Source organism: Trachurus trachurus, assembly GCF_905171665.1.
Source record: "Trachurus trachurus genome assembly, chromosome: 7".
NCBI classification, from domain to species: domain Eukaryota; kingdom Metazoa; phylum Chordata; class Actinopteri; order Carangiformes; family Carangidae; genus Trachurus; species Trachurus trachurus.
Window position 1 is genome coordinate 18,325,405 of NC_139901.1, and position 25,503 is coordinate 18,350,907.

Genomic DNA, 25,503 nt, shown 5'->3' on the forward strand with positions numbered 1-25,503 from the left:
GGGCACTAAAATTATTTTTTAAAGTGCATCAGCTAGCTATGTAATGATATTTTTCACATTTCATCATTCTTCAAACTGCACTCTCTTCATTCAGAAAGAAATTGAATTTTCATATTCAGTAGTAGAATTAGATTATCTGATATATAGCCTATATATTTTGCCTCCTTAATCTTTACTGATCGTCCTGCTTCCACTTTGTTCTCATTGATTGCACAGGCGGTCACAATCAGGTGATTCACAAATAAGCCGGGGCTGCCTAAAAACAGCTCTAGTGTGACATGTTCCTTAGTCATATTTCACTTTTTTATTTTTTTTTACTATCATCCATATCTCCACCATTCATTCATAGACTGCAGAAAAAAGTGTGAAACAACAAATGAATGAAAACCAATAAATGTTCTTTACTGGCCATAAAAAATGGTATTAATATTACTAGTAACAGGAACCTTGTTTCTTGCAGCCTTTAGTTGATGGATTTTGTTAATGTGTTTTCTTCAGAAGTTAGCTACAGGCCACTGCCTTAGCTCACCTCCCTGCATGATTTCTGCTGCCTGTCCAACACAGTGAGGCTTCAGTGCTCCTGCTGACAAGGCAGAAATGGGTGAATGTAATTATGTGGCCACGGCGTTTGGGGGAATCCATCACCTACACAGCAGCAGGGTAATGTCCTGCTGACTAACCCGTGGGCTATGCCCTCCTTCCACTCCTCTAATTCTTCTATTTTTTCCTCCCCTCTTCTTTCACTCATATTTCTCTTCTCACAACTTAAATCAGAGCTTGGCCGCTTCCGCTGACAAGTTGCTGCCCATCACTGTCCGAGCATGCACGTAGGCAAACACGCACAAATACAAGCTTATGCATATAAAATAATTCTCAAGGCCCACGTACGCATGATATCTTCTTCCTGTCTTGCACAAACTGAATCTTTAATCTTTGCATAGAGGGAGGTTGGCATAAACACTAGATCTCATCATTAGTTATGGCCACTGTACAACCACAGTAAATCTGCTGATTTGCTATAGACTCCAATATAGAGATTTAACTCAGTCAGTGTATCATCACTCTGCCATACACTGTATAATGCCTGATATAATTCAGCAATATCAAGGCACATTAATCGTATTTTGGCATCAATTTAATCACACTATGGCTTAATAAGCACTGTCAGTGAGGGGTAGTGAGAGGCAGTATTGAACTTTCAACAGCATGGTTCATTTGTTTTCAAATTAAATAAAGGCAAATAGAGAATTAATAAAAGAATATTAAAATTTTGTCTTTTTTTTTTAGGACAAACTGACAAACAAACAAAAGCAAATTAATCTTTCAGAAAGATAATATGATGAGCAGAAATAATAAAAAGAAATAATCCACTTCCATTGATGTTTAAGACACTAAAGAGATTATATCCCTCACAAGCAGATTAGTTTATAACCTTGTCGGCTTTATTCTCTTACTTTGGATAAACAGTTGATGCACAGCCACAGTTAATGACGCCTGTCACACTACGTGGCATCCTCACACATATGCCCTAATAAGATATGAAAATATCATTATCCCCTCCCATACTAAAAGAAAAACCCCTATATGAAGCCCAGTCCACGAGTCAGCCTATGGTAATATCAGTAAACTTATTATATGACTTTGATGGTGATTTGTTTTGTCCAGCCTGCCTCACACTGGAAAATAACCCTGGATGTAATAGCACCTGTGCCCTCTTTCACACAAAGAGGTGTCAGATTCATTTTTAGTTCCTATGAAGGCCATTAACTGTGGAGCAGTTTTCCATATATTTTTTATGTTAGCTTGAATCACTTGAGTCATGGAAACTCTGTCAGCTCCTGTCTTGAGCAGATGTTTGGTCAAACCCCTCTGTACGAGGCAAAGGTCCACAGAGGACTACAGTGACCCTCCATCCACCATCATCTGGATGAGTAAGATGACGAAGTGTCTGAGGAGACAGCTGGAGAGGGCGTGGGGAGATCTCAGACATGGGGAGGGTGGGAGGGAGTTGTTGGGTGGGGTGAGGTGAGGGGGGTCGGAGGTGGATAGAGAGAGGGAGAGTGTGTACCCCCACCCCCCCACCCCCACCGAGGAGTTCTGGGATCCAGTGTGAGGTGTTGTAGAGCCTGGTAACAGCAGTTGTCCGGTGTTTGGAGGGTGTTGAGAGAGTCCAGTTCTCCTGTCGCTGTCATGGGCTTCACGGCGGTGCTGCTGTCCTTCCTCCTGGTGTCTCTGAGCTGGACCAGAGGAGCCGTCATCACAGGGGTGAGTGAGAGATTTCTGCCTCTGCTAAGTCTGTTATTCAGTCAGGTTTTAGGTTCATGTGGCTGTCTAATTCCTTTAGATCACACATTCATTGTTTGTACACTTGTCCAATTAGATTTTACATAGTTCTTATATCATCTCTTTCTGCAATTGTCTGTAATTATTCACTTATTTACTGTATAGCTGCAACAATGCAATAATCATTTTCAATATTGAACTGCTTGTTTTGTTTGATCAAATAATCAAATTTAGAATGATACAAAACAAGTAAGACAGAAAATCTTGTCATGCTGCGATCTTCACATCAGCAGGTTCCTGGCAAATGTTTGGATTTTTTTCTGCTTGATGAGTTAAATAGTTGGCATTAACAGATCAATTAATTGACTAATTATTTCAGTCCATACAAAAGTAAGTGTGCTGAGCTTGCATTCAAAACTCTTATTTGGAGTCAATTTTACTCCAGTTATTTTTGATTTTTGGTTTATTTCCTACATATTCAAATGACAAAAGACACAAAAAGTATATTAAAGTTAATACAACAGCTCAGTTGGCTGGATAATTTTGTAAAAATGTAATTACACATGACTAATGAGAGACCACATCCTCCGCTGCTTCAAGTCCACTGGAGAAAGGAGAGGAAATGATCCCAGTCCTCTGATTGATATTCATTTGTAAATGAATTAGGGAGATGACAGGCAGCGGATAAAATGGTTTTCACTGTACGAACATGAGAGGGTTTCTCTATTACGATAAATAAAAATCAAATATTCAAACATAAAAGGGCATCACCATTAGCATAAATAAAAATAAAACTGATTCAGTGGCATCAAAAGAACTCCCCTCCTCTCCGTCTCTTTGCTTCTTTTATTCCTCTCTGTCTGTACGTGCACCACATCATCTCTCTCTCTCTCTTTCTGTCTGTCCTCAGGCCTGTGAGAGAGACGTGCAGTGCGGGTTTGGTCTTTGCTGTGCCGTCAGTCTGTGGCTCAGAGGGCTGAGGATGTGCGTCCCAAGAGGTGTAGAAGGGGATGAATGCCATCCCTTCAGCCACAAGGTGCGTAGAAATGTAATGTGACTAATCTGCAACCACACTGCGTGCTACATACACACGCACACACACTTGAAGTTGAGATTATATCAGGTGCTGACAGGTTGGCTGAAGCTTAAGAAAAGCTGCTGATAACTGCAGAGGCTATCGATCTTCTCCACAGTGAAGCAGGCAATCAGAGCCATAGATCACTGTGATCATGTGGAGATGGCAACAGTTAGTTCTGCTAACACCACATCCGTCTCTGGATTCAGACCTTTAAAGAGCAGCCATTTCAGATCTACAGCTCAGCTTGTCAGTTGATTAAGGATTTACACTGTCAGATTATTTCCCCCCTCACTTCTTTTCCACATTCAGGTGCCCTATCTGGGGAAAAGGCAGCATCACACCTGCCCCTGTCTCCCTCACTTGGTGTGCACCAGATACACTGACACCAAGTATAGATGTACTGATGACTTCAAAAACATGGACTTTTAATGGAAGCCCACACATTCAGAAGGAGAAGAAGAAAAGGGCGGCGGACACAGCATTTCAGAGTGACGACTTGAACAAGCCGTGGAGCAGAATTGCATAATTCATACTGACTGTATTCTTCATTTGTGTCCTCTATGCACTATGTTATAGTTTGTATTCTATTAATGCACACAGCAAGGCCAGGAGAAGTGTCAGTGTGAGCAGTCAACATTAACCACAGTAGATTTACTCAATGAAGATAAGGTTTCTGTTTGTAAAGCTGTAAAACACTTTCTGTTCTCTTTTCATGCTCATTTTATGTTAATTTATTGAGAGAAATGTGTAGATAAGATGTCAATAAAAGTATAACAACATTTTGTGTCATGTGGTGTGTGGAGGGTATGATCAAGGTCATAATCATAATAGAGTTTCTGTGCCTTTACCCCAACAAGTAAACAAATGACCTTGTTGTATAACTGGACGATGACCAAAGGCATCTGACTTGTGGTAAACGATTTGTGCAGATGTGTGTTTAGTGATTTTCATTCATTTCATTTTTCATTAAAAAAAGAAAAGAAAAAAATTCCCAAAAGATTTCCAGTGACAGATCCTGCAAGATTAAAGCAGATATCAGTGGAATGTTTTTGTTAATATAAGTCCTAAATAGTCCTATTTTCCGTCAGCAATCACTTACATGAAGTATTTCAGCCTAAACACGAGTCTCTCCGTCACTCTGCTCTGCTGTAACCCGAGGAGAAAATTTTCCTTGTGGGATACAAGTGTTATCCAATGAGGAGAGAGAACGGCATGAAGGGCTGTGTGTGCAGCCAAGGGATGCGCGTGAATGTGGTGACGTAGCACGAGGACCAATTGATGCCTGACAAGGGCGGGGGCTGCTAACTCATGGTGCGTTCAAAGAAACTCGTACTTTGTGTTTTTCCTTCCTGTGAAGTCATACCAGTTCGATCTGGTACGAGTTCACGGGTCGGAAGTTACGAGTGGCCGTTATAGGGAACTTTCACAGACAACAGGATGGTAAAAACACGAGCTACGGGTTACCTGGAACGCTACCAAGTCGTAGTTGTGACTTGAAGCTGTAACTTACGGTTTCAAAAGCCTGCCTTGAACGCAGCATTAGCTGCCGTGAAGCTGATATCTGCTTTAACTTTTTTTTTTTTAAAGTTAATCATAGTTGTTTAAAAAGACAGTTTTATGAACTTTCATGACCCCACTGCACACAACTGTTTGCTATTGTTCTACCATTCAGACACAAGGTAGTTTCATGTGAATTAAAACATGAAATGTTGTAATTAATTAGTACAACCACTACTTATGATAATAATAACAATTGCTGTTTTTAAGTCTATTGAAAGTAATATTAAATACCTAAGTACAAACAGTCATCAGCAGAGATATCCAAAACTATGATCAGCTTATACAATTCAGTGCTTTGCTATTGATCCATCTGCTCCATTTCAGATTATTTTATGCAAATCAAAAATATTGCCTAATGCCTAATATAGCCTAATAATTATTCATAGATATTAACACACGTTAGGACAGGAGCCTTTTACACTGGTATTTTAAAACAAAGATTATAAATACTTCTTCCACTATTAATAAAGGCTACCTTCATAAATAAATTGGATTAACTGTGTAAACATGAAATTTACTTTCCAGTCAAAGTCCCCACAACAATGTATGTGGAGGAATATGAGTAAGCTCCTTTAAGTCTATTGAGTATTGTGTTGAATTGTGCATTTCTTTGTTGGCACGGCAAGCCACTCCTTTGTGTTTGAGCATCTCTGTTATCAGATAATCCTCAGGTCACACCTTTGGTGTGGAAAGTTTCCATATTGATGTTAAACAGAAGCTCTGGTCATCAGATCACCTGATGAGCATAAAATGTACTAAATGTTTACTCTGTCTTTTACAGTATATTCAACGGTTTGTTAGAAAATTGAGAAAACTAAGAATTGTCCTTTAATACAATCACTTTTGCACAACTATTTACTTAACTGTGTTGATGTTTTTAAGTACTGTACATACATCATCCAACTTGAGTTCATGAAGTCAGCTTTGATTAACAGTAAAAAAAATATTTTCCTTATTCTCAATGCTATATTTGCCTTTAGATAAGAGTTCATTCATAACCATATCATATACTCTTATCTACAGCTGGTACGTGATATCAAATTATGTGGAAGGGCACTTTGGAGACACAACCTTGTATATAAGGGCTGAACTCTCTGACTGAACTTTACTCATTTGAGTCTCACAGCAAAGTGACCAACATGATGAAGTGGCTTGTCGTCCTGTCGGCCCTCGTGGCTTTCTCTGAATGCCTCGTAAGGTAAGTCTGATGATGCGGATGGTTGAAAGGCAACCTGCTCTGTCATTTCTTTGACATTTTACACCTGAATAGGCCAATCTGTTAAAAGGAGACCTATTCGTTGTAGTATTCCTGAGAGAAAATTTAAAGGCCATCATGCTCCATCTTGCCTTGAGCTATCACACCTTTCAAATGTTTTGAGTCAAAAGTAGAGTTCATTGACTTTGCTGTGTATGTGCATGTGTGACATGTGTGTGTGTGTGTGTGTGTGTGTGTGTGTGTGTGTGTGTGTGTGTGTGTGTGTGTGTGTGTGTGTGTGTGTGTGTGTGTGTGTGTGTGTGTGTGTGTGTGTGTGTGTGTGTGTGTGTGTGTGTGTGTGTGTGTAGGATGCCCCTGATCAAGGGAAAGACAGCCAGGAAGGCCCTGCAGGAGAAAGGACTGTGGGATGAGTACAGGAAGAATTACCCATACAACCCAATGGTCAAGTTCATCCAGACTGGTACCGAGTCTATGACCAATGACGCTGACGTAAGTCCAGATCAGAATATTTAGATTTTGTTCCAAACAAAGTAAGAAAAAAACCCTGCCTGTGCTTCTGTGACAACATATGAATCAAGTCCATGAACTCTGTCTCTGCTGCCTGTTGTCTCATGCCCTTTTAGTTGGCCTACTTTGGTGTGGTCTCCATTGGTACTCCCCCTCAGTCCTTCAAAGTCATCTTCGACACTGGCTCGTCCAACCTGTGGGTCCCCTCAGTCTACTGCTCCAGCCAGGCCTGTGGTGAGTCCCACTGAGCTTTAGACTTCTGCAGCTCAAGCTGTTGTTTAGACAGTGATTGACCTGAACATTTTCACTTTATGCTGCTTTATTCTTCCTTTTACTCAAACTGGCAAAAATATTCTGCATAATGTTTTTATCAATTCATTAGATGAATGAACTGTTTGAATTCAATGCATAGACTGGTACAGAGTAAAATACCTTATTGTATGTAAACAAGTGTTATAAAAACTGCACTGCACTCTGCATTGAAAGGCTTATGCATCAGTGATCAGATATAATAATCCAATTTCAATAATACAATTCTGTAAAAAATAGCACTTTAAACTGACCTGATCTCTAGGAAACGTCCAAGATGCCTGACGTCATCATACAATTCACGGTTGAAATAGAAGTTGCTCTTTTGCAGAAAACCATGTGAAATTCAACCCACAGCAGTCCTCCTCCTTCCAGTGGGGCAGCCAGCCCATCTCCATCCAGTACGGCACTGGCAGCATGACTGGATATCTGGGCAGCGACACTGTTGAGGTAAGCAAAGGCCCTGGAACAAAATGAACAGTGTATTTAGACTTCAAACAGGCATACAGTACCTCCGCGGTCTGTTCGCCTTGAGACTGACAGCTGTCTCGTGTGTGTGTCCAGGTGGGCGGCTTCTCTGTGACCAACCAGGTGTTTGGACTGAGCCACACAGAGGCTCCCTTCATGGCCCAGATGCAGGCTGATGGCATCCTGGGACTGGCTTTCCAGAGCATTGCCTCTGATGATGTTGTGCCCGTCTTTGACAACATGATCAAGCAGGGTCTCGTGACAAACGGCATGTTCTCCGTCTACCTGAGCAGGTACTGAGACGGGACAGAAATCTGTTGGTTGGGAGTGTGTGATTTTACATTTTACATGAAATTAATTTGTGATTGTTCTTCTGTCTCTCTTTCAGAGACAGCGAGGAGGGCAGTGAGGTAATCTTCGGAGGTGCTGACAGCAACCACTACACTGGGCCGGTCACCTGGATCCCTCTGACCTCTGCCACCTACTGGCAGATCAAAATGGACAGGTGCTCAGAAATGAATCTAAAATCAGTGACTTACAGTAAAAAAAACTGTTGATTACCTTATCACATAAAACTTCTGCTGTTTCTCTCCCCAGTGTTATCATCAACGGTCAGACTGTGGCCTGCTCCGGCGGCTGCCAGGCAATCATCGACACTGGCACCTCCCAGATCGTTGGTCCAACCAGTGACATCAACAACATGAACGCCTGGGTTGGAGCCTCAACCAACCAGTACGGAGAAGTGAGTCATTTCACCACACCGTGCATGCCCTCTGGCATGGAGTTGACCCTTTCCCTAAACAGACATTTAATGCTCTGACGTCAAAACTCACAAGTGAAAATAATGAAGTGGTTACCTGGTTACTTGCTTCAGCTGCAGCAATAAACAGAGCGGCTGCTGACTTTGTGGTTTTCAACTCACTGCTCCTCTCACAGGCCACAGTGAACTGCCAGAACATCCAGAAAATGCCTGTTGTCACCTTCACACTCAACGGGAAGGCCTTCACCGTCCCTGCATCTGCCTACGTCTCTCAGGTCAGTTCACTGCCCACTGTAGCTGAAAAGTTTTTGTGCATTAACAAAGATTTGGGGGAATCAAATCTTTTTTTCCCCCTCTCATGTCAACACAGAGTTACTATGGCTGCAACACTGGCTTTGGCCAGGGTGGATCTGAGCAGCTCTGGATCCTGGGAGATGTCTTCATCAGGGAGCACTATACCATCTTTGACTCCAGTGCTCAGTATATTGGTCTGGTCAAGGCTGTGTGAGCACATAGGACACCTGATGAACAACTAAAAGGGTGTGTGTGTTTCCCTGTCGGAGCTTGTTTGATTAAAGACTGAAAAAAAATGGTGCAAATGTAAATAGACATGAACATGTTGGAGTTACTTTTGCATTAAAAAGATTGTAGCGACAAAAACACTCCATGAATTCGTTTGTGTGGTATTGACAACCAAGATCACAACATCTGTAGTCACATGTAGTTTTGTGTTACATTGTTACACTGAAAGGTCACACGGCTAAGAATCAGTCCAGTCTTTTCATTCAATCTCTCCTCAGAGAAGCCTGATATTTCATAGATCAAACCAAAAGGATATCCACCTTTTTTTTGTGTAAAAGGCGAACAAGCCAAGAATAGATATCGGCCACACGAGGCTCTAATCTGGAGGAAGACGGTGAGGAACAAAAACCCGATGACCCGATGACATGATCTGCTGTTATCTCTCTATCTCTTGAACAGTGTTGGAAAGTCTCAAACTCAGAGAAAACCACAAGAAAACCAACACAACCTTTCACAACACTATGTACATCATCCCGACAGAAACAAAATTGTAATGCATCATCATCCCATTATGCTTTTAATTGATTTTTGCAAAAGACAGAAAAAACTATGTACATTTAAACAGGTAGTTCGGTGATTTTAATGTCACATTTAACCAAACTCAAGGAACTCAAAAATTAAACAGTCCAAACAAGAAAAGCAGAGGCTGTCTTGTCCCTTTGTGTAGTTCAATAGCTGATGTGGCTGGAGCCTTTGTTTCGCATGATGCATTATTTGTGTACTACTATACAGTAACACTCCCTTCATAAAGGATTTATAAATGTTTATAAATAGGTTATTAATCCTGCTGTGAACAGTTTGTAAATCATAAACAAACAGCTATAAACAGGTTATAACACAGTTTTCATGTGTTGATGCATGTTCACTATTTGGCAAGATCAAGTTTGTTACACAATAATAAAGAAATTAACAAATAAATTACTATCATCAGATCACGTGAAACCTTTTAACTATTAAAATATGCTGATGTCGGTTAATAACTTGACAAACATCAAATGAGGGCAGGCACAAATGCTAATAATGTTTAAAAAAAATTTTTTTTTAAAGAATCTCAGGAATTAACGAGATATGAGGTTTAACAGTAGGCTATGCATGTGGGCTCACTATTTGGCAAGTAACAGGTAATTTATGCCCCTTTTTCTATTATGGTATAACATCTTATAAATGATTTTCAATGTTAACAAACTCATTAATAAAGTGGTTATAAACCATTCATAAATACTTTATAAGGGGAGTCTTATTTTAAAGTGGTACCCATTTTTGTTGGAAAATGTGTTTCAAACTCTCTTGAACTGATTGCTAAATACAGTGGAGTCACTGCACTTCCCATATTAACATCAGACACTAAGCTTTCATGTGAATTCACTGGTGAATCGCCAGTGTGGAGTACTCCACCATCTCAGGATGCTCTGTGTCAACAGCTCCCACTTGCGTTTTGGGCATCCTCAGGTTTGCATAGACCTCTGTAGGTTTCTGGTGAGCTCTGAAGTCCACTGTTGTGTAGACTATGCCACTCATTTCCTAGGGGAGACAGGCTTTGTCAAGAGACAGGACTGTAGAGGAAGTTTGCATCATAAACATTCAATCCGCCTTTAAAAAACAAGTGACAGTGAGTCACAGAGGCTGCATGTTCCCAATTTAGTGCTTACCGGAGCTTCTTGTTTCAGTGACTCACACAGAGTTTCTCCACATCTGTCTGCACAGACAAAACAGCATCACGTTATGAATATTTTTGAATTGTTTCTTCTCAGAAACGATGAGATCATCAATGGAAGGAAACTGCTTACCAGATAATTTGTGGTTTGCCCTCAGTCTGTAGTAAACAACACTAATAACTGAAGTGATCAAAATCATGACCGAGATGGACACGATGACAACGAGAGACAGGCCGGAGCTCCAGAGCAGTCTGAGAAGGAGACACACAGAAGTAAGACCAAGCTTCACTTCTTCTCAGTCAGAAAGTGACAACTCTACAGAGAGAGTAGATACCTGGGCCTGTCGCTGAGGTCCTGTGTAAAAACGGGTCCAGTGGAGCCTGGGAGTGACGTCGAGGTGTTGAGGGCTGTGATGGTTGTTGGCAGTGGAGGCTGAGACTGACTGTGGTCAATTGTAGCATCTGCAAAATGCAAGAATATCACAGATGCTTTGTGAGTTTGTGGCTAGAGATAAATTCAGATTTCTCCTTCACAAACACAAATTCACTGAAATGTAGCTTTGCATAAGAAATGCAGTTTCTGCTTCTGCAAAGATTTATAACATCCCTTTAAGGAAAATCATAAGAGTAGTTACCCTCGACCTCGACGTAGTAGTCACTGTAGATGTGGTTTTGAGCCCCCAGCACGATACATCTGTAGTAACCTGCATCCGCAAACTGCACGTTTGATATTGTGAACTCAATCCAGCCATCATTCTCAGTTTTTGTGACTCTTCCTCTCAGTAATTCACAGGTGTAACCTGAGCTGTCCACCAGCTTGTAACAACCTCCAGGATAAAGTTTACAGCACGACTTGTCGTGACCATTGTAAAACGATGGGAAGGCAAGTCTCAGCAGGATGTGTTCGAGCTGCTGGATTTTCTGCTGCCCTCTCAGAGGAGGGACATCTGCAAGACACACATTTCTAATCAGTCAGAACAGGCACTGCAAAACAGAAAAAAAGCAACGTTTTGTATTTGTAATCATACCTAATAAAAGAAGAAAGATAAGGCAGCACTTCATCTTCAGTGTAATGGTCATGGAGTCCCAGCACTTTTCCAGTTTCCCACTGTTTTTAAAGGATCTGAGACTCCACCCTGTCAAGTGACACACGAGGAAGTTGTCACTGCATCAGCTGAAGCACAAACAAACCACCAGTCAACTTCTTGTTCAAAAATCATGTTTCCATAAAGCAGATATATGGAGGGCAGACACAGGGACAAGAGAAAACAGTTCTATGGATGTAGTTTATGATGTAATTGACTTTGATTACATTGATTTGTTCATTTATAAATCATACTCTGTTCAATTATAAAAACTGCATTACATACAATATTTTTGAATATAACAATATATCATTAGGAAGTTAATAATCATAAATAAAACAGATATATATATTTTTTTTTTAAAAACATGCGAGAAAGATCTGGCAATTATGGGCACAATAGAGAATACACACAAGGTTTACACAAAGTGATTTATTTGGTGTCAGCTTTCAGCTTATTAAACACGTCATAGTCCCGAAATCAAAACATATCCTCCATTAAGGAACAGAAAACAAATGCAAAAGGTATGTACATTTTAGTATTCAGTCAGCACAAAGATGTTGCATTCTAACTATTAACATATCTCATTACAGGTCAAAAATAAACACTCCTTTTTCATTCCCTCTATTTAAAAACTGAAATGTTCATTTAGATGCTTGGTATATTTTCTAAAACATGATATAAGCCATTTCCTCTATTTCCTCTGATAACATTGTCTTGCAAATCAAAATAGTTGAGGCACATGAACACAAATATTTTTTTTAATAATTACAGACCAACTGTTAGATGCATGGCCCCTATAATTAAGTTAGAAGCAATAGGTGCAATAATCTGAATTTACAAAAAGCCGTTGATCTCGTTAAACGGTGCAACTGCCCCCGAGCACATGATACCGCAGAGGAGATAATGTTTTAGTTCACAGCCAGCTGAGTGCATAAATAAGTTGAGGTCACTGTACTTGTCAGCTCATAGTGGTTTGTATTGGTCCTGGCACAGGTTTGTACCCAGGTGGGTTTTAAAAGCCGTCTATTCGTCGGTGAAAGTAATGACATCATATTGGATGCCCTGCTGCTGCAGCTGCTCCAGCTGTTCAGGTGTAGCTTCAGTGTAGACTGTCTGGGTCTGTGCCATCGCTGCCTCTGCCACTGCTAAAACAACAAAGATTATCCACTTAGTTTGATTTGCTGTCCGGATGCTGTAGTTATTACTGACTTCCATATTGGTGATTTCATTTGTCATGTTATTGTTTGGCTCAGAATCTGGTCGCCCAAAGGATTTTATCTGTTGTTTTCCAACTACTATTGGTTTATATCCACCATAAAACAAAAATAAATAAAACAAATACATTTCCTGGGGACCAAATTGTTGACATTAATTTTAAGTTTAACAATCAACGTGCACCTAAACTAGATCTGTCGTCAAGCTTCTTAAATTAAGAGTCAGCTGCACAAGAGACACGTTTTGTTTTTGATGTTATTTCATCATTTTATGACTAACGTGCTTTTCTACAGCTGACATTCAGCTTTAAATGAGGGCATCTTGAAATAGACCATCAAACTGAGTCCTGCTCTTAATTACACTAGGAAGCTGTAATAATGCACATGGAAAATAGATAAAAAGAAAAATACTCAATAATGAGCCTGACATATATGTCAAAGTATTCAGATTTATAATATCTTGAATAGTAATTGATGCATATGTGCTTTCATCTTATGTGTACACAGTGTTTTATTGAAATATTATGTTACCTGATTTTGATACCAATATGAGAAGAGGGAGTCAATAACTGAGGTCTGCATCCAAATATAAACAATCTAGTACTGTACTGTCAGACTGAGTATTAAATAAGTAAAGAGTGATCTGCTCCTACCTGTGACAGCAGAGTGGGCAGCAGCCTCCAGATCTTCAGGATTCACCACCTGTTGCTCTGAGCTGACAGGTAGATACTGGATCTGACCGTCATGACTCACAGCGATCTGGAAAGATGAAAAATATGCAGCGATGAGCCTTTGTCAAAACAAAAAACTCTCACTCTGAGTTTAGACGACCTGCTTCACCTGTTGCTCCTGCACAAAGGCCCCGTCGTGTTCGTACTGGATGATCTGTCCATCTGGCATCTGAGGGACGGTAACAGAGATCAGTCAAGACACAGTGTCACCTTCAAACACCACATGTATGCATCATTAGTTAAGGTCACTTCTTGACCCACAACCTTGGGAACTTCGATGCAATCTGCACAAAGGGCCTGCAGAGAATCTACTTTCTACGCAGACTAAACTCTTTTAATGAAGAAAAGACCTTGGTGGTTTTATTTTATAGATCTTTTAATGAGTCTGTTCTTTTTATTCTGGCCTCTCTGCACAAAATAAGAACCGTATGTCCAGAATTAAACGATGCCAGCAAAAATCTACAAAAACCTTGTTCTGCAAAAAGCTCAGGTAGTTTAATCCAGTCCTGACCATCCTCTCCGTACCAGATTCATCCCTCTTCCTTCAGGATGGAGATATAGGCAGCCTAAGGCCAAATAGGCCAAACAGGTACAAATGCTCTTTTATCCCCTGTGCAATCAGTTCGCACAACTCTTAATCTGCACTTTTTTTTACGAGTTGCACCTCACTTTACAAAACTGTTCTGTTTGATTCTTTCTTAACCCAAGTTTGGTTGTTTTATGGTTCTAATGTTTTTATGTCATTTTGTACTCCTATGTATCTTCTATTGTTTTTATTATCTTCATGTGTTCTTTCTACCACTGCAAAAATAAATTCCCTCTGTGGGACAATAAAAGCTCTGAACCGAACTGAACTGAACTGAACTGAACTGTTCTTGAGAGATGATACACTGACCTGTATGTGGTTGCCATCAGCTACTACAACGTACTCCTGAGGGATCAAGTGTTGCACTCCATCCTGTGAGATGATATACTGGACCTGAAAGAGGACACGAAACATGAGATGAAAACAAAGAGACATCACAAAGGCTTTTTTATAAATATATATACAGTGTGTGTGCGTTTTGTCTTACATGCCATTATGGTTACATGCATGCACACATGAAGAGGGAGTTTTCTTACCTCCGTCACCTGGTTGTCTCCTGTCATCAGGTGCTGAACCGTCTGTCCATCTAGGGTGGTTATTTGTTGAATGTATGTACCCTCCTCCTGACAATGCAAACATTTATTCGTTTAATCTCTCAATATAGTTTGTGAAGTTTCTAATATGCCAGGTAACATATAAAAGCTGGTACCTGGTCTGATAGCGTCTGCTCCTGAGCTACAATGATGTGGTCCTGTCCCAAGGCCTGCAACCGCTCTGGAGTGATCACGGTCTGATGTCCCTGCAGAGCTGTTGTTCATACACACACATTTGAGATTCACTTTACATGAACGTGGTTTCGGTTTATGACCTATAAATCAGTTGTGAAGCCTACTGTATGCATTCATTTATTTTTTACTTTGTCAGCACAAATCCAGCTGCAAGTCAAGTTCCTTACACTGCAGTGTGGCGAGCGCCTCCTCATCGCTGTTGACTATGATGGTCTGCTGAGATGTGGCGGTACGGTTCTTGCGAGTAGGATGATCCTGATTGTGGAGACGCTCCATGTGAAACTTCAGATGGCCATTGCGGTTAAACCTGAGATAGTGGGCAAAAAAAAACAAAATAATCATCATTAGTATTCATTATCACTTTATGGTCTAATACATGAATATTTGATGATGACTAAAAACGAATTTTGTGGAAAACAAATTACTTTTGACCATACCTTTGTCCACAAAGTTTGCAAGCAAAGGGTTTCTCATTGGTGTGAGTCATCATGTGTCTGCGCAGATCTTTCTTGTTCTTGGAGGCAAAGCTGCAGTTTGGACACTTGTGTGGACGTAGGTAGGAATGCAGCTCCATGTGAGCCTAAAACAAGACAAGGCTAACAATCACTGTCAGCAGAGTAAAAGTCCAAAGGACAGAGATGTGTTTTAAATGAAAGGACGCAGCGTGACCGTGCTGCACAATTTAAGACATTCTTCACCTTGACCTCAGGCCAAGAGGTGGAGGTAAAGTCACAGTCAGGACACTTGAAAGTGTTGGAGTCCAAGTGCGCCCTCTTGTGGTTCTCCATGTCAGAGCGTCCATGGAAAGACTCCATGCAGACTCGGCAGGAAAACCTCTTGGCGCTGAGACTTGGAGAGCTCACTGCAGATGGAGAGGCTGGAGCTTCACTGCTCAGCTGTCAGTAAAAAAAAACAGCCCAGTTAGAGAGAAAGGAATAGTGAAAAGTACGTCTCTATATGACAAAAATGACACTGGTAGTTACCTCAACTTGTTGCAATACACCATCAGGCAGTGCAGAAGTAAGGTAGTACTTGTCGCTTTTAACGCTCTCTGATCCAGAGACCTCTAAAGCCTGAGAGGGGCTGCTCTCTCCATTACTGCAAAAACAGCAGTTCAGTGGCATTACAGACGGTTGATACATCGAGAACCTCATCAAAACAAAAAGTCAATTGAATTCTCGGTGTAACAACATATGTTTGTCCTAATCAGGGAAAAGCAGGCTGTGTTGTGTTACCTGTATTCAGGACTATGGATTTCCTCAGCAGTCTGCTCCACCACACTGAAGTCCCCACCTCCTTCGTAAGCTTCGATGGCGATCTGGGTGAGCTCTCCTGTTTCAGAGGTGGCTGCCTCGTAGGCCTCCTGTAGCACTGTCTCCCCATTCTCAGATACGTGGAAGGTCATGACCTTTTGAGCCTGGCCAGGTGCTGTGGTCACTGTACTCCAAGTGCCCTTCTCCAAAGCTTTGCTGCCTTCTGACTTTAGCACTGCCATCTAAGGAACAGTATTCACACACACATATATATACATTACAGAGTATCAGCACATTTTATATATTATATATTATATTGTATATCTAAACTGAAAGATTTCAATCTAACAGCACCAACCTGCAAGGAGTTTCCGACCAATTCCCGGGCGTTGCTCATATTCAGCAGCAGGTCCAGGGCGTTCTGTGCAGACAGATCACTGGATTCAGCTGAGGAGAACATGGAGACAAAGTCAGATAGGTGAAGTAACACATCAGAGAATGTTAAAATATCTCTCATTTGAAATCATCACTGACCTTGTTCATAGATAATGGTGGTGTTTCCCAATGCATCCTGGGACACTGATGCATTTTCCATCCCCTGCATTGCTTGTAGTGTTGCAGAATCTACTGCGACCTAATGAATGAAGGAGAAAAAACATTTACAGTGTATTATCTTCCAAAATCAAAATTGGACCTTAAACAAACGACCTGACATCTAACAGACTCACTATGGTGTTCTGCAAGCCCGGTGTGTCGTCATGTTGTTGTTTGAGCTCCTCTATCTGTTGCAGGGTGAAGAAGGGTCGGCGGCGTCTCCTCACAGGCTCTTCAGGGTGAGACACAGACCACTCTTCAAATGCCTCAGGATGACGACACTGGACGTGTAGCCGTAGATTCTTCCTGTGCTTTGTCGTGAAGTGACACATTTCACAGGAGAACGGCTTCTCTCCTGTAGACATTAAATAAGCAGGGATCATACAGTGCTGCATTCAAAAGGTGAGAATATAATAAAGTCTCTGAAAGCCTTCCTGCAACACTGACCTGTGTGTTTAATGGCTAAATGGGAGACCAGGAACTCCTCTTTAGAAGTGGAGTATTTACAGTAGTCACACTTGAAGGGCCTGTCATTGGTGTGAGACAGCTGATGGTTGAGCAGCAGCTTTTTGTTGTCACAAGTGTAGTCACAAAATTCACACTTGAACCTGGCACATACACATTGAAGAGCTATTCATTACAATATCATCACAGTATCATCACAAAAAGCATCAACCAAGTCGACTCATTCTATACCAAACAGATAACAGCACTGCATCCGTGTTTTTAAAGTACAGGAGAGTAAATGACAGAATAAATGGATGAAGTAAAATCTTTCGGTACTGACTTGCTGTCTCCAAGACTCTGGATGTGGGTCAGTAGGTGCATTTTGAATGTGTACCGCTTCTTGAAGGATTTGCCGCACTGCAAAGACAGAAAGGCATCATCCCCATCAGTATGAAGGGATTTGGAGAACTTCTCAAAGAAACAGGTCACAGGAATCCATAAAATCATATGTGCACTCACTTTCCTGTAAAGACTGTTTGTGACTGTAACAATTAAGATCCGAATCATTACATCTATTAACCTTCAGGACATTTCTAAATGTTAATACCAACTATTCAGTACACTGTCACAACATCTCTCAAACACAATCACTTGTAATTCTTGGATCACACTTAAAGCGATAGTTCACCCAAGATTGAAATTTCACTCATTATCTACTCACCCTCATGTCGACTAAGGGCTGGGAGAAGTTTCAGAGTCCTCCGTGGCTTCTCTGAGTTACAGGGGGTCTCGGCATAGCAGTGCATGTCAATATAATGGTTGCAAATGGATACCAACTGTCTTCGTAACAAAAAGACACACCCAAAAACATCCAAATACCTCCATGCTGCTTGTATTCGAGAAGCTTCCGCTACAAAACGAGCTTGAAATATAGACGTATTTAATTTTTTTCAGGACAGTTTCGCATTTCGGGGCTTCAATACAAGACGGACATTACATACGAGCAGCATGGAGGTATTTGGATGTTTTTTGGTGTGTCTTTTTGTTACGAAGACAGTTGGTATCCATTTGCAACCGTTATATTGACATGCACTGCTACGCCGAGACCCCCTGTAACTCAGAGAAGCCGCGGATAACTCTGAAACTTCTCCCAGCCCTTAGTCGCAGTGTTAATTTTGTCAGCTATTTTTCAATTTAGTTTTAGTCTTAGTCTTGTGTCAAATGCCCTTATAAGTTTTAGTCATATTTAGTCAGCTTGTATTCTTTTTTGTTTAGTCACATTTAGTCGACGAAAAGTCTTGGCATTTTAGTCTAGTTTTAGTCAAAGAAAATCCAAAGTATTTTAGTCTAGTTAGTCAATAGTATTTTTTTAGTCTTTGAAAGCAGATTGACAGTAATGTTAATCACAACTAATCTAACCAATATTGACAGGCAGCTGTCAGATGAGCCAACTTTCCAGCTTGTGTGTGCGTTTATGTAGGCTATTTGTCAGTATCTAAACAGAGATGCACACACACACACACACACACACACACACACACACACACACACACACACACACACACACACACACACACACACACACACACACAGCGCAGAAGCGACCGACCAGCGCGGAGACGCGTCTACGCCAGGGACACACCGGCCGCAGAAGCGCCGCGAGTAGCCGCGAGTAGCCGCGGAGCCCTTTGATGTTAACGATTGTGTCGTTCACACCGGAGCCATATCGCTCTGGTTCACAGCAGCAGCGCCGCGGCCGCGAGCCACCAGCGATGCTGTCAAGCTTGGCAGGAAGTCGCACAAAGAAACAACGAGAGAATCCGGTTAATTTTCAAAATAAAACACGGCGATTGACAAATGTAATGATGTGAACGGGAGGGCTCCGGCTCGCACATGATCTCCGTTGCTCGGAGCTTTGCAGCGATTCCGCTGCCGGTTTACAGCGCCCGCACCCCCCTGCAATGGCCATGTGCCCCCCGCCCCCCATAACCAGTTTGTAGCCTACTCGCCGCACATAGCACATGTGTGTGTGTGTGTGTGTTCCTCACTCAGGCACACACACACACACACACACCCCTGGCAGCAGCGCAGGAGGATAAAAACATGACATGCATGCATCCAGTGAAGGCACTTTTTGGATTGTAGCTAATTTAAAAGTCTGTGACGAAAAAAGAAAGAGACATTTTATTAAGTTTTTATTTGATTAAGTAGATTTCGTCTCGTCTTTTTTCGTCAACAAAAAATGCGTGTAAATTTGGTCACAGTCAGTGTTTAAGGGCATTGATTTCGTCTCGTCTTCGTCTCGTTTTCGTCATGAAAAAAACCATCGTTGACGAATATTTTTCGTCTCGTCTCGTCTGACGAAATTAACACTGCTTAGTCGACATGAGGGTGAGTAGATAATGAGTGCAATGTCAATTTTGGGTGAACTATCCCTTTAAAATAGGTTACATATACTGAATTTAACAGTATGTTTTCTAACCTTATCACACATGTGTGGTTTCTCAGCGCTGTGGGTTTTCATGTGCTGGGTCAACCTCTTCTGCATGGGGTAGACTCTGTGACACACGGGGCAGGGGAACTCTGACACCTTTGGAGCCTGTAAAAATCAGCACAGAGCCACAAAGTTGACTAGTTCAGTCCAGAAGTCAGCAACAATCGACCCAAACAGAACCAGACTACGGCGATTCTGCTACAAAATGTATTAATTATTACACCCACATCCACAGTTTATAGCAATTAGCAATTAAATATCAACCAAATAAGGGACATTTCTTACCAACTCTGTCTTTCTTTTCCTGCGTAAAGGAGAAGAAGAAAAAAATCTGAATTTATATCTGAAATTAATATTTAGCTATTTTCTTATACTTTCTATTTATGTCTGTGTAAGTAACTTACTTATCTTTGTTATGGACTGCTGAGTGACGAAGGACATCTTTCCGGTAGACACTTGTGTAATCGCACTCCTCACACTTGAACGGCTTAGTACCCTCATGATTGAACATGTGTTCCTGTAAAACAGTCCCCAGATTTATAGAAACATGTTTGTAAGCTGAGGTTAACCTGAGCGTTGAGTAGTTTTACTGCAACTAACCTTGAGTGAGGACCAGCGCTTACAGCGATAGTTGCACTGGAGGCACTTAAAGAGCTCCGGGTCGTTGCCCTCATGCGAGTCCACATGGAAGCGCAAATCTTCTTGAGTGAGGAAGCGTGAGCCGCAGATCCAGCAGTTGTGAGGTCTCAGGAGCGGTTTGAGGGATTTATAGTAACGACTGGGAGATATTGATAATGAAAAGAAACTTGTTGTGAAAGTTACCTAATAATATTTGCTACACAACTTTACATAAAAATGTGATACTTACTTTCGATTTATGTACTTCTTATACTTCTTGCGTAGGAAACGCTTGGAGGGTCGGCCACGTTTCCTCTGTAAAAACTCCTCCTCTGGCTGTGTGTTGGATGAAGGATCTTTGTTCTCAGAATCCGACTGGCTTATCGTGGCCTCAGCTGTGTCTGCATCAGCCGCTACAGCAGGACCATTGTCCAACCCGGAAGAACTTGCCTCTTCGGGTGCACTAGCATCAGTACAGACCCTGGGCTTCTTAGAAACACTTTCTGCTTCTACATCAAAGACATGAAAAAGGAGAATGAAACATTTTTAATGCATCCTTTCTGTGCACGGCACGCTGATTTTTATTTTGCTTTTTTCAAATTTCAAAACCCACCTTTGCTGTTGTAGCCTTCCTCTAAAGAGCTGTACTTCCTCGGGCGGCCAACCTTACGCCTCGGGCGTCCATGAGAAGAGGAGGAAATAGGAGGAGCAGGCTTCTTCAGAGTGGTGGGTGGTCTTGCTTTGCACTCCTCATCTGCTGGGTTGTAGTCACTATCCTCTGGAGATAAAGAGAAGAACAGACACGGATAAATTAATATGATACTCATCCTGTGACGGACTCACTATCCCAGAAAAGTGTGAGTGTGGATGTTATCTGACAAGGGGTTGAATGAAAATCTTCCTCCCTGACCTTCGGGGTCGTCAATAGCACCCGCATCCACGATATCATCCTCCTCTTCCTCTGCCTGACGGGGCTCAGCGGCCTTCCCCTTTGCTGCCTTCCTCTCTTCAGCTTCCTCTCTCTCTGCCTGGCGTCTGGCCAATGTTTCACTTTTAGGAGGCCGTCCACGTTTGCGCTTTTTTGGCACATCCCCTGAACAACAAATATTTCACAAGGAAATTGAACTTAGACAATGTACAAGGGAGAGTGCTGTATGTGACCGTGATCCATTATCAGCTACTTTACCTGCAGGTTTGAAGTGCTTGTCTCTCATGTGGTTGATGAGTGTGTCTTTGGAAGCACTCTTGTACGGACACATCTTGCACTTGAACTGCTGTACAATCACTACTTCCATCATCTCCTCCAGCTCAGCCAGGTTTGGAGGTCTGACTCCAGAGCCTTCTGCTGCCACCACTGTTGGTGTCTCCATCTCCCTGGACGGCCCAGCTTCGTCTTCGTCCTGAGGCCCCTGCGAGCCCTGGGGCTCCTCTTGGCTGGGCGAGCACTGTTGCGCCAGCTCTGGCTCTGGATTAGCGGTATATGTCCCACTGCTGCTGATGTAGGGTCCAGGCTGGCTCTCGCTACACTCCAGCGCCTCAGGGAGCCCACCTGAACCTGCGGTGTCCGCCAGAGGGTGGTCCGAGGAAGAGCTGTCATCAGCATAGAGAGAGGCCTCGGGGCCATTGCTGCTTTCCATGTAACATGAGTGCTGCGGCTGCTGCTGGGAGTGCTGTGGCTGATCTGGATCCTGGTTCTGCTCGTCATCCTCGTCAACATCCCTGACTTGGTACCGAGAACAGCCCGGTTGCTCTGAGTCTGCAGCAGCAACACATTCTGCGCCATACTCGGCGCCGTACTGCCGAGTGCTCTGGGACCGGTGATCTGCACTACTGTCAATGTAACTGCGAGAATGATGTGGCTGCTCTCCATCGTCCACTGCACACTCAAGATACCCAGCGCTGCACTCCACCACATAGTGACCCCGACTAGTGGGGTTTGAGTCGGCTCCGCTGCATTCCACGTATCCGGGCAGGTCCTGGTCACTGTTGTCCCCGCTGTAGTCAGGGAAGCCCGACTGTGAGCGTGTCTGGTCAGGCTCCTCACTTGAACACTCCACGTAGGAAGATGAAGACTCTTCTGTCTGGTCTGGGCCATCGGCACTACAGTCCATGTACTGGGAGGGGTGGGAGTGCTGGGGCTGGTCAGGCTGACTGCTGCTGTCCTCCGGGTAGCCTGAGTGTCCGGGTTGATCGTCGGGCTGGTCAGGTTCAAGGTTGCCCTGCAGGTCTCCCTGGTCCCGACAAGTAGATGTGGGACCTTCGGCCAGAGCTTCTATGGCTATACGATCAGACAGGGCTGAAGATGACATATGAGCTACCATAGGAGCACCTACAGTGGACAAATGTATAGACAAATTGTGTATAGTTTATTGACAGGAATATATAATTATAATAATAATAATAATATATAATAATATAATTTTTTTTATATAATATAATTTATATCATATAATTTTTCAATATTTCTATTACTTATTTGTGTGTCACTGTCTTAAGTCGCATTTGAATTACAAAAACCCAGTAGAAAATAGTTGGTGCCGTACATTTGGTCTAAATAAATTAAGCCTTATGAAAATGATAATAATTTCCTTGACATTGTTAACTTTCAAAAAATGTATTCGGAGGGGTTGAAGAATTGATGAGTTAATAATAAGTGTGCTTACCATCATCTGGTCCCTGTAATATCAGATACTGTGCAGCCCCATCTTCTGCACTGGTGACAGATATGCAACCTAATAGAAAGGCATAACGCAGAATCAGATAACTGCTACTTAAATGTAAACTATAAATGTAAATTTCAATAACTTAAAGCTGCTCAGCCTAAAACATAAAATAAGATAAAAGAAAAGGTGGAAATACCATTCATGATGTCAGGGCCGATGGTGGACTCTATGATTTTGTCAATGGCAGACCCCAGGTCAGATGAGGTAGAAGCAGTTGAGTCAGAAACCATCATGGTTCCTTCAGACACAGCACTGGAGTGGACCATCACTTGGGCTGACCCAGACACCAGTACTGACTGAGTCACCGTGGAGACGCTGGACACGCTGGTGGACTGGGCCACGGAGGAGGAGTCTGGGAGGTGGACTGATGAAATTCTGACATCTGTACTGGAGCTGGTTTCTGGGATGAACACCTTCACAAGGAGGAGCAAGAACACAGTGACATTAACATGAAACCTTTTGGACAAATCATCACTGCCATATTGTTTTCTGTTGGCCTAACTGTATTTGTGTTTTCTCCCACAACAATCACAAAACTTACCACAACTCCCTCTGAGCTCTGTCCCACGTGGCAGTCAGACTCTGGGGCCTGTGCATGAGATGCAGCAGCATCACTACTGTCTGCAGACATGGCCTCTGATGACTCCATGCCCATGCCGCTTTCAGATGGCTCCTCCATCCCAGCGGGGCCTGCATCACTGCTGCTCTCCACCTCATTTTCCTCTGAATCCATAACTATCAACAAAAAAATAGTTCAGACAATATAAACATTTTACTTTTTTAAAGTAATTACTGAAGGTGAGTGGTAAAATGAACACAACTTATGTCTTGTTACTTGGTTTGTTGGTTGTAATTATTGACAAGAGTGTTTGCACAAAACATGATTTTTTTGTCACAGCGTTTACTTCATAAGCAACAACAAAGTCTTGAAAGCTGGAACAAAATCAGTGACAGATGGAGTCTAACTTCCTCAGCTGTAATGACATATGGAGACTGAATACTGTAAACAATGTGGAGATAATCAAGGTGAGACTTAGTTTAGTTGCTTCTATTGAGCACAACAACATATTTCTATATTTCTGGATCATGAGTAATTCTGGCATTTTGGGCAACCAACTTAACCCTTCAGCTTTCATGTGTGGGCAACCAACTTACTTAATCCTTTAGTTTTCATGTGTGTCTGTGTGTCCTTATGAGCTATTTTTCGTTACATTGTACTCATGATGGATATGAAGAAATGTTAAGTCCAGTATGAATTCATATGGAAACAATATCACTGCCCAAAGGTAGAGGTAAAAAGTACATTTATTACGCAACAATTTGATGTAGGACAACCATCTCTTCTCATGTTGAGACATAATATAACTGTAACTGTAAATGCACGTTTTTTTTTACTCCAGAGCATTTTTTATCCATGCCATTTCGTCCATCATTGTAATAAAATAATAGATGATGAGCTCTGCCATCTCTCCATGGTAAGTGACAAGTGGTAAAGTGTTTATTATTTCGTAAAACTCTGTCACGTCTCCACCAATAACGCCAGCCCTGATACCAGGGTCTGCACGACTAACGTTAGCTCTGTGAAGTGTTGTTGTCCCATCAAAGACGTAAAGTTGCATATTTCTATCCTGGCTAACATTTCTCACAGATTGTATTGTAACACGAGACCCGATGTGGGCACCAATAGAGTTAAAAAGAAACTTTAATGTCACCGGAGAAGTAACACTAGCTCCCGATTAGATTAACCTTAACAGCTAAGTTAGCGTTAGCAGCATTTAGCTCGGTGACCAGCTTTGTTTTCGTTTCACGGTTGTGTGGTTTTTACATGGCAACAATGTGAAACGTCGTCTCCCATTTTCTGCCCTCAAAGTGTTGAGTGGCTACAATGTGACAAAGGAGTGGGATGAATAGCATATCGTTGACCTAAAACAACTCGGACATTTCGACCGTGACAACAACAGCCTCCTCCAGGAGGAGGAGGACATGTGTAGGCCGTGGTAACGGGGCCGAGCTGCCCTTCACCCTGCCTGCTGCGCGTCGCCATTTTACACCAGGCAGCCGTTTTTTTCCGTTCAGGCAATCTGAGAGCTCTACTGGGGACCTGCAGGGCCTCAGCTGCTGCGGCAGACCGCCCAAATACTCTCCCTGAAGAAAATAAAATATTTTCCGTCACCGGCACTACGATCTTCACGCTTTTTTCTTACCGTATATTTTCGGTTGGATAGATATCCGTCGGTGCAGAGCGGCTAAACAGAAGAGAAATTAGTAACCGATAATTGTTGCCTCATTCTAGTCGGGCGCCATGAGTATCTCCTTGCTTCCTGTTCGTGCAACCGGATCTTATTTATTTTATTTTTATTTATTTTTTGTCGCGAAACTGGCCCGTTGTCTTGTCAGACGTATATCAAGTCGGATAAGAAGTATTTTCGCATAGTGTTTTTTGTTCCGTACTCGTCCAACTATTCGCTAAACGAGATGTTTATAAACATTTTGTGGACTATTGTTTTTAGAGGAAGGCGTATTACGCAACTGGGTGCGGAGTAATATACA

At 42.1% G+C, this 25,503-nt stretch overlaps 3 protein-coding genes across 4 annotated transcripts; 2 read left to right on the forward strand and 1 right to left on the reverse strand.

The window, feature by feature from the left end:
- Positions 1-2,187: 2,187 nt before the first annotated feature.
- On the forward strand, positions 2,188-3,790 carry prok1 (prokineticin 1; the record flags this gene model as incomplete). The annotated part of the gene is made up of 3 exons (XM_083975025.1): positions 2,188-2,265; positions 3,194-3,319; positions 3,671-3,790. Exons 1-3 carry the CDS (start codon positions 2,191-2,193, stop codon positions 3,788-3,790), a joined length of 321 nt encoding a protein of 106 aa, XP_083831151.1. The 5' UTR covers positions 2,188-2,190.
- A 2,270-nt stretch (positions 3,791-6,060) lies between these two features.
- On the forward strand, positions 6,061-8,689 carry LOC310988436 (pepsin A-like; the record flags this gene model as incomplete). The annotated part of the gene is made up of 9 exons (XM_083975031.1): positions 6,061-6,119; positions 6,485-6,626; positions 6,761-6,878; positions 7,285-7,403; positions 7,518-7,714; positions 7,810-7,926; positions 8,019-8,163; positions 8,358-8,456; positions 8,552-8,689. The coding sequence occupies 9 exons, from the start codon at positions 6,061-6,063 to the stop codon at positions 8,687-8,689; spliced, it is 1,134 nt and encodes a 377-aa protein (XP_083831157.1).
- Positions 8,690-11,925: 3,236 nt separating this feature from the next.
- Positions 11,926-25,324, reverse strand: LOC310988318 (zinc finger protein 335-like). 2 transcript variants are annotated; one of them, XM_083974866.1, is made up of 28 exons: positions 25,158-25,324; positions 23,495-23,688; positions 23,090-23,366; positions 22,894-22,962; positions 21,417-22,559; positions 21,141-21,323; positions 20,844-21,008; positions 20,481-20,739; positions 20,213-20,390; positions 20,017-20,129; positions 19,898-19,916; positions 19,601-19,717; positions 17,459-17,535; positions 17,119-17,279; positions 16,806-17,026; positions 16,612-16,711; positions 16,436-16,524; positions 16,060-16,319; positions 15,808-15,922; positions 15,523-15,720; positions 15,262-15,404; positions 14,992-15,131; positions 14,746-14,843; positions 14,573-14,659; positions 14,346-14,429; positions 13,560-13,619; positions 13,373-13,478; positions 11,926-12,647 (listed from the first exon to the last, which is right to left on the reverse strand). In XM_083974866.1, exons 2-28 carry the CDS (start codon positions 23,684-23,686, stop codon positions 12,529-12,531), a joined length of 4,773 nt encoding a protein of 1,590 aa, XP_083830992.1. In that variant the 5' UTR covers positions 23,687-23,688; positions 25,158-25,324; the 3' UTR covers positions 11,926-12,528. The 2 variants fall into 2 exon arrangements, with proteins under 2 accessions (XP_083830992.1, XP_083830991.1); XM_083974865.1 differs by having other exon boundaries at positions 11,926-12,650.
- Positions 25,325-25,503: the final 179 nt, after the last annotated feature.

What these genes read in the sequence shown, in the direction of transcription:
- LOC310988318 (XM_083974865.1), bottom strand. Translation starts at nt 23,686, where the DNA reads ATGGATTCAGAGGAAAATGAGGTGGAGAGCAGCAGTGATGCAGGCCCC. An exon ending in AGAGCTCAGAGGGAGTTGTG is followed by an intron (nt 23,367 to 23,494) that starts GTAAGTTTTGTG and finishes CTCCTTGTGAAG; the next exon opens with GTGTTCATCCCAGAAACCAG. An exon ending in TTTAGCCATTAAACACACAG is followed by an intron (nt 17,027 to 17,118) that starts GTCAGTGTTGCA and finishes TAATGTCTACAG; the next exon opens with GAGAGAAGCCGTTCTCCTGT.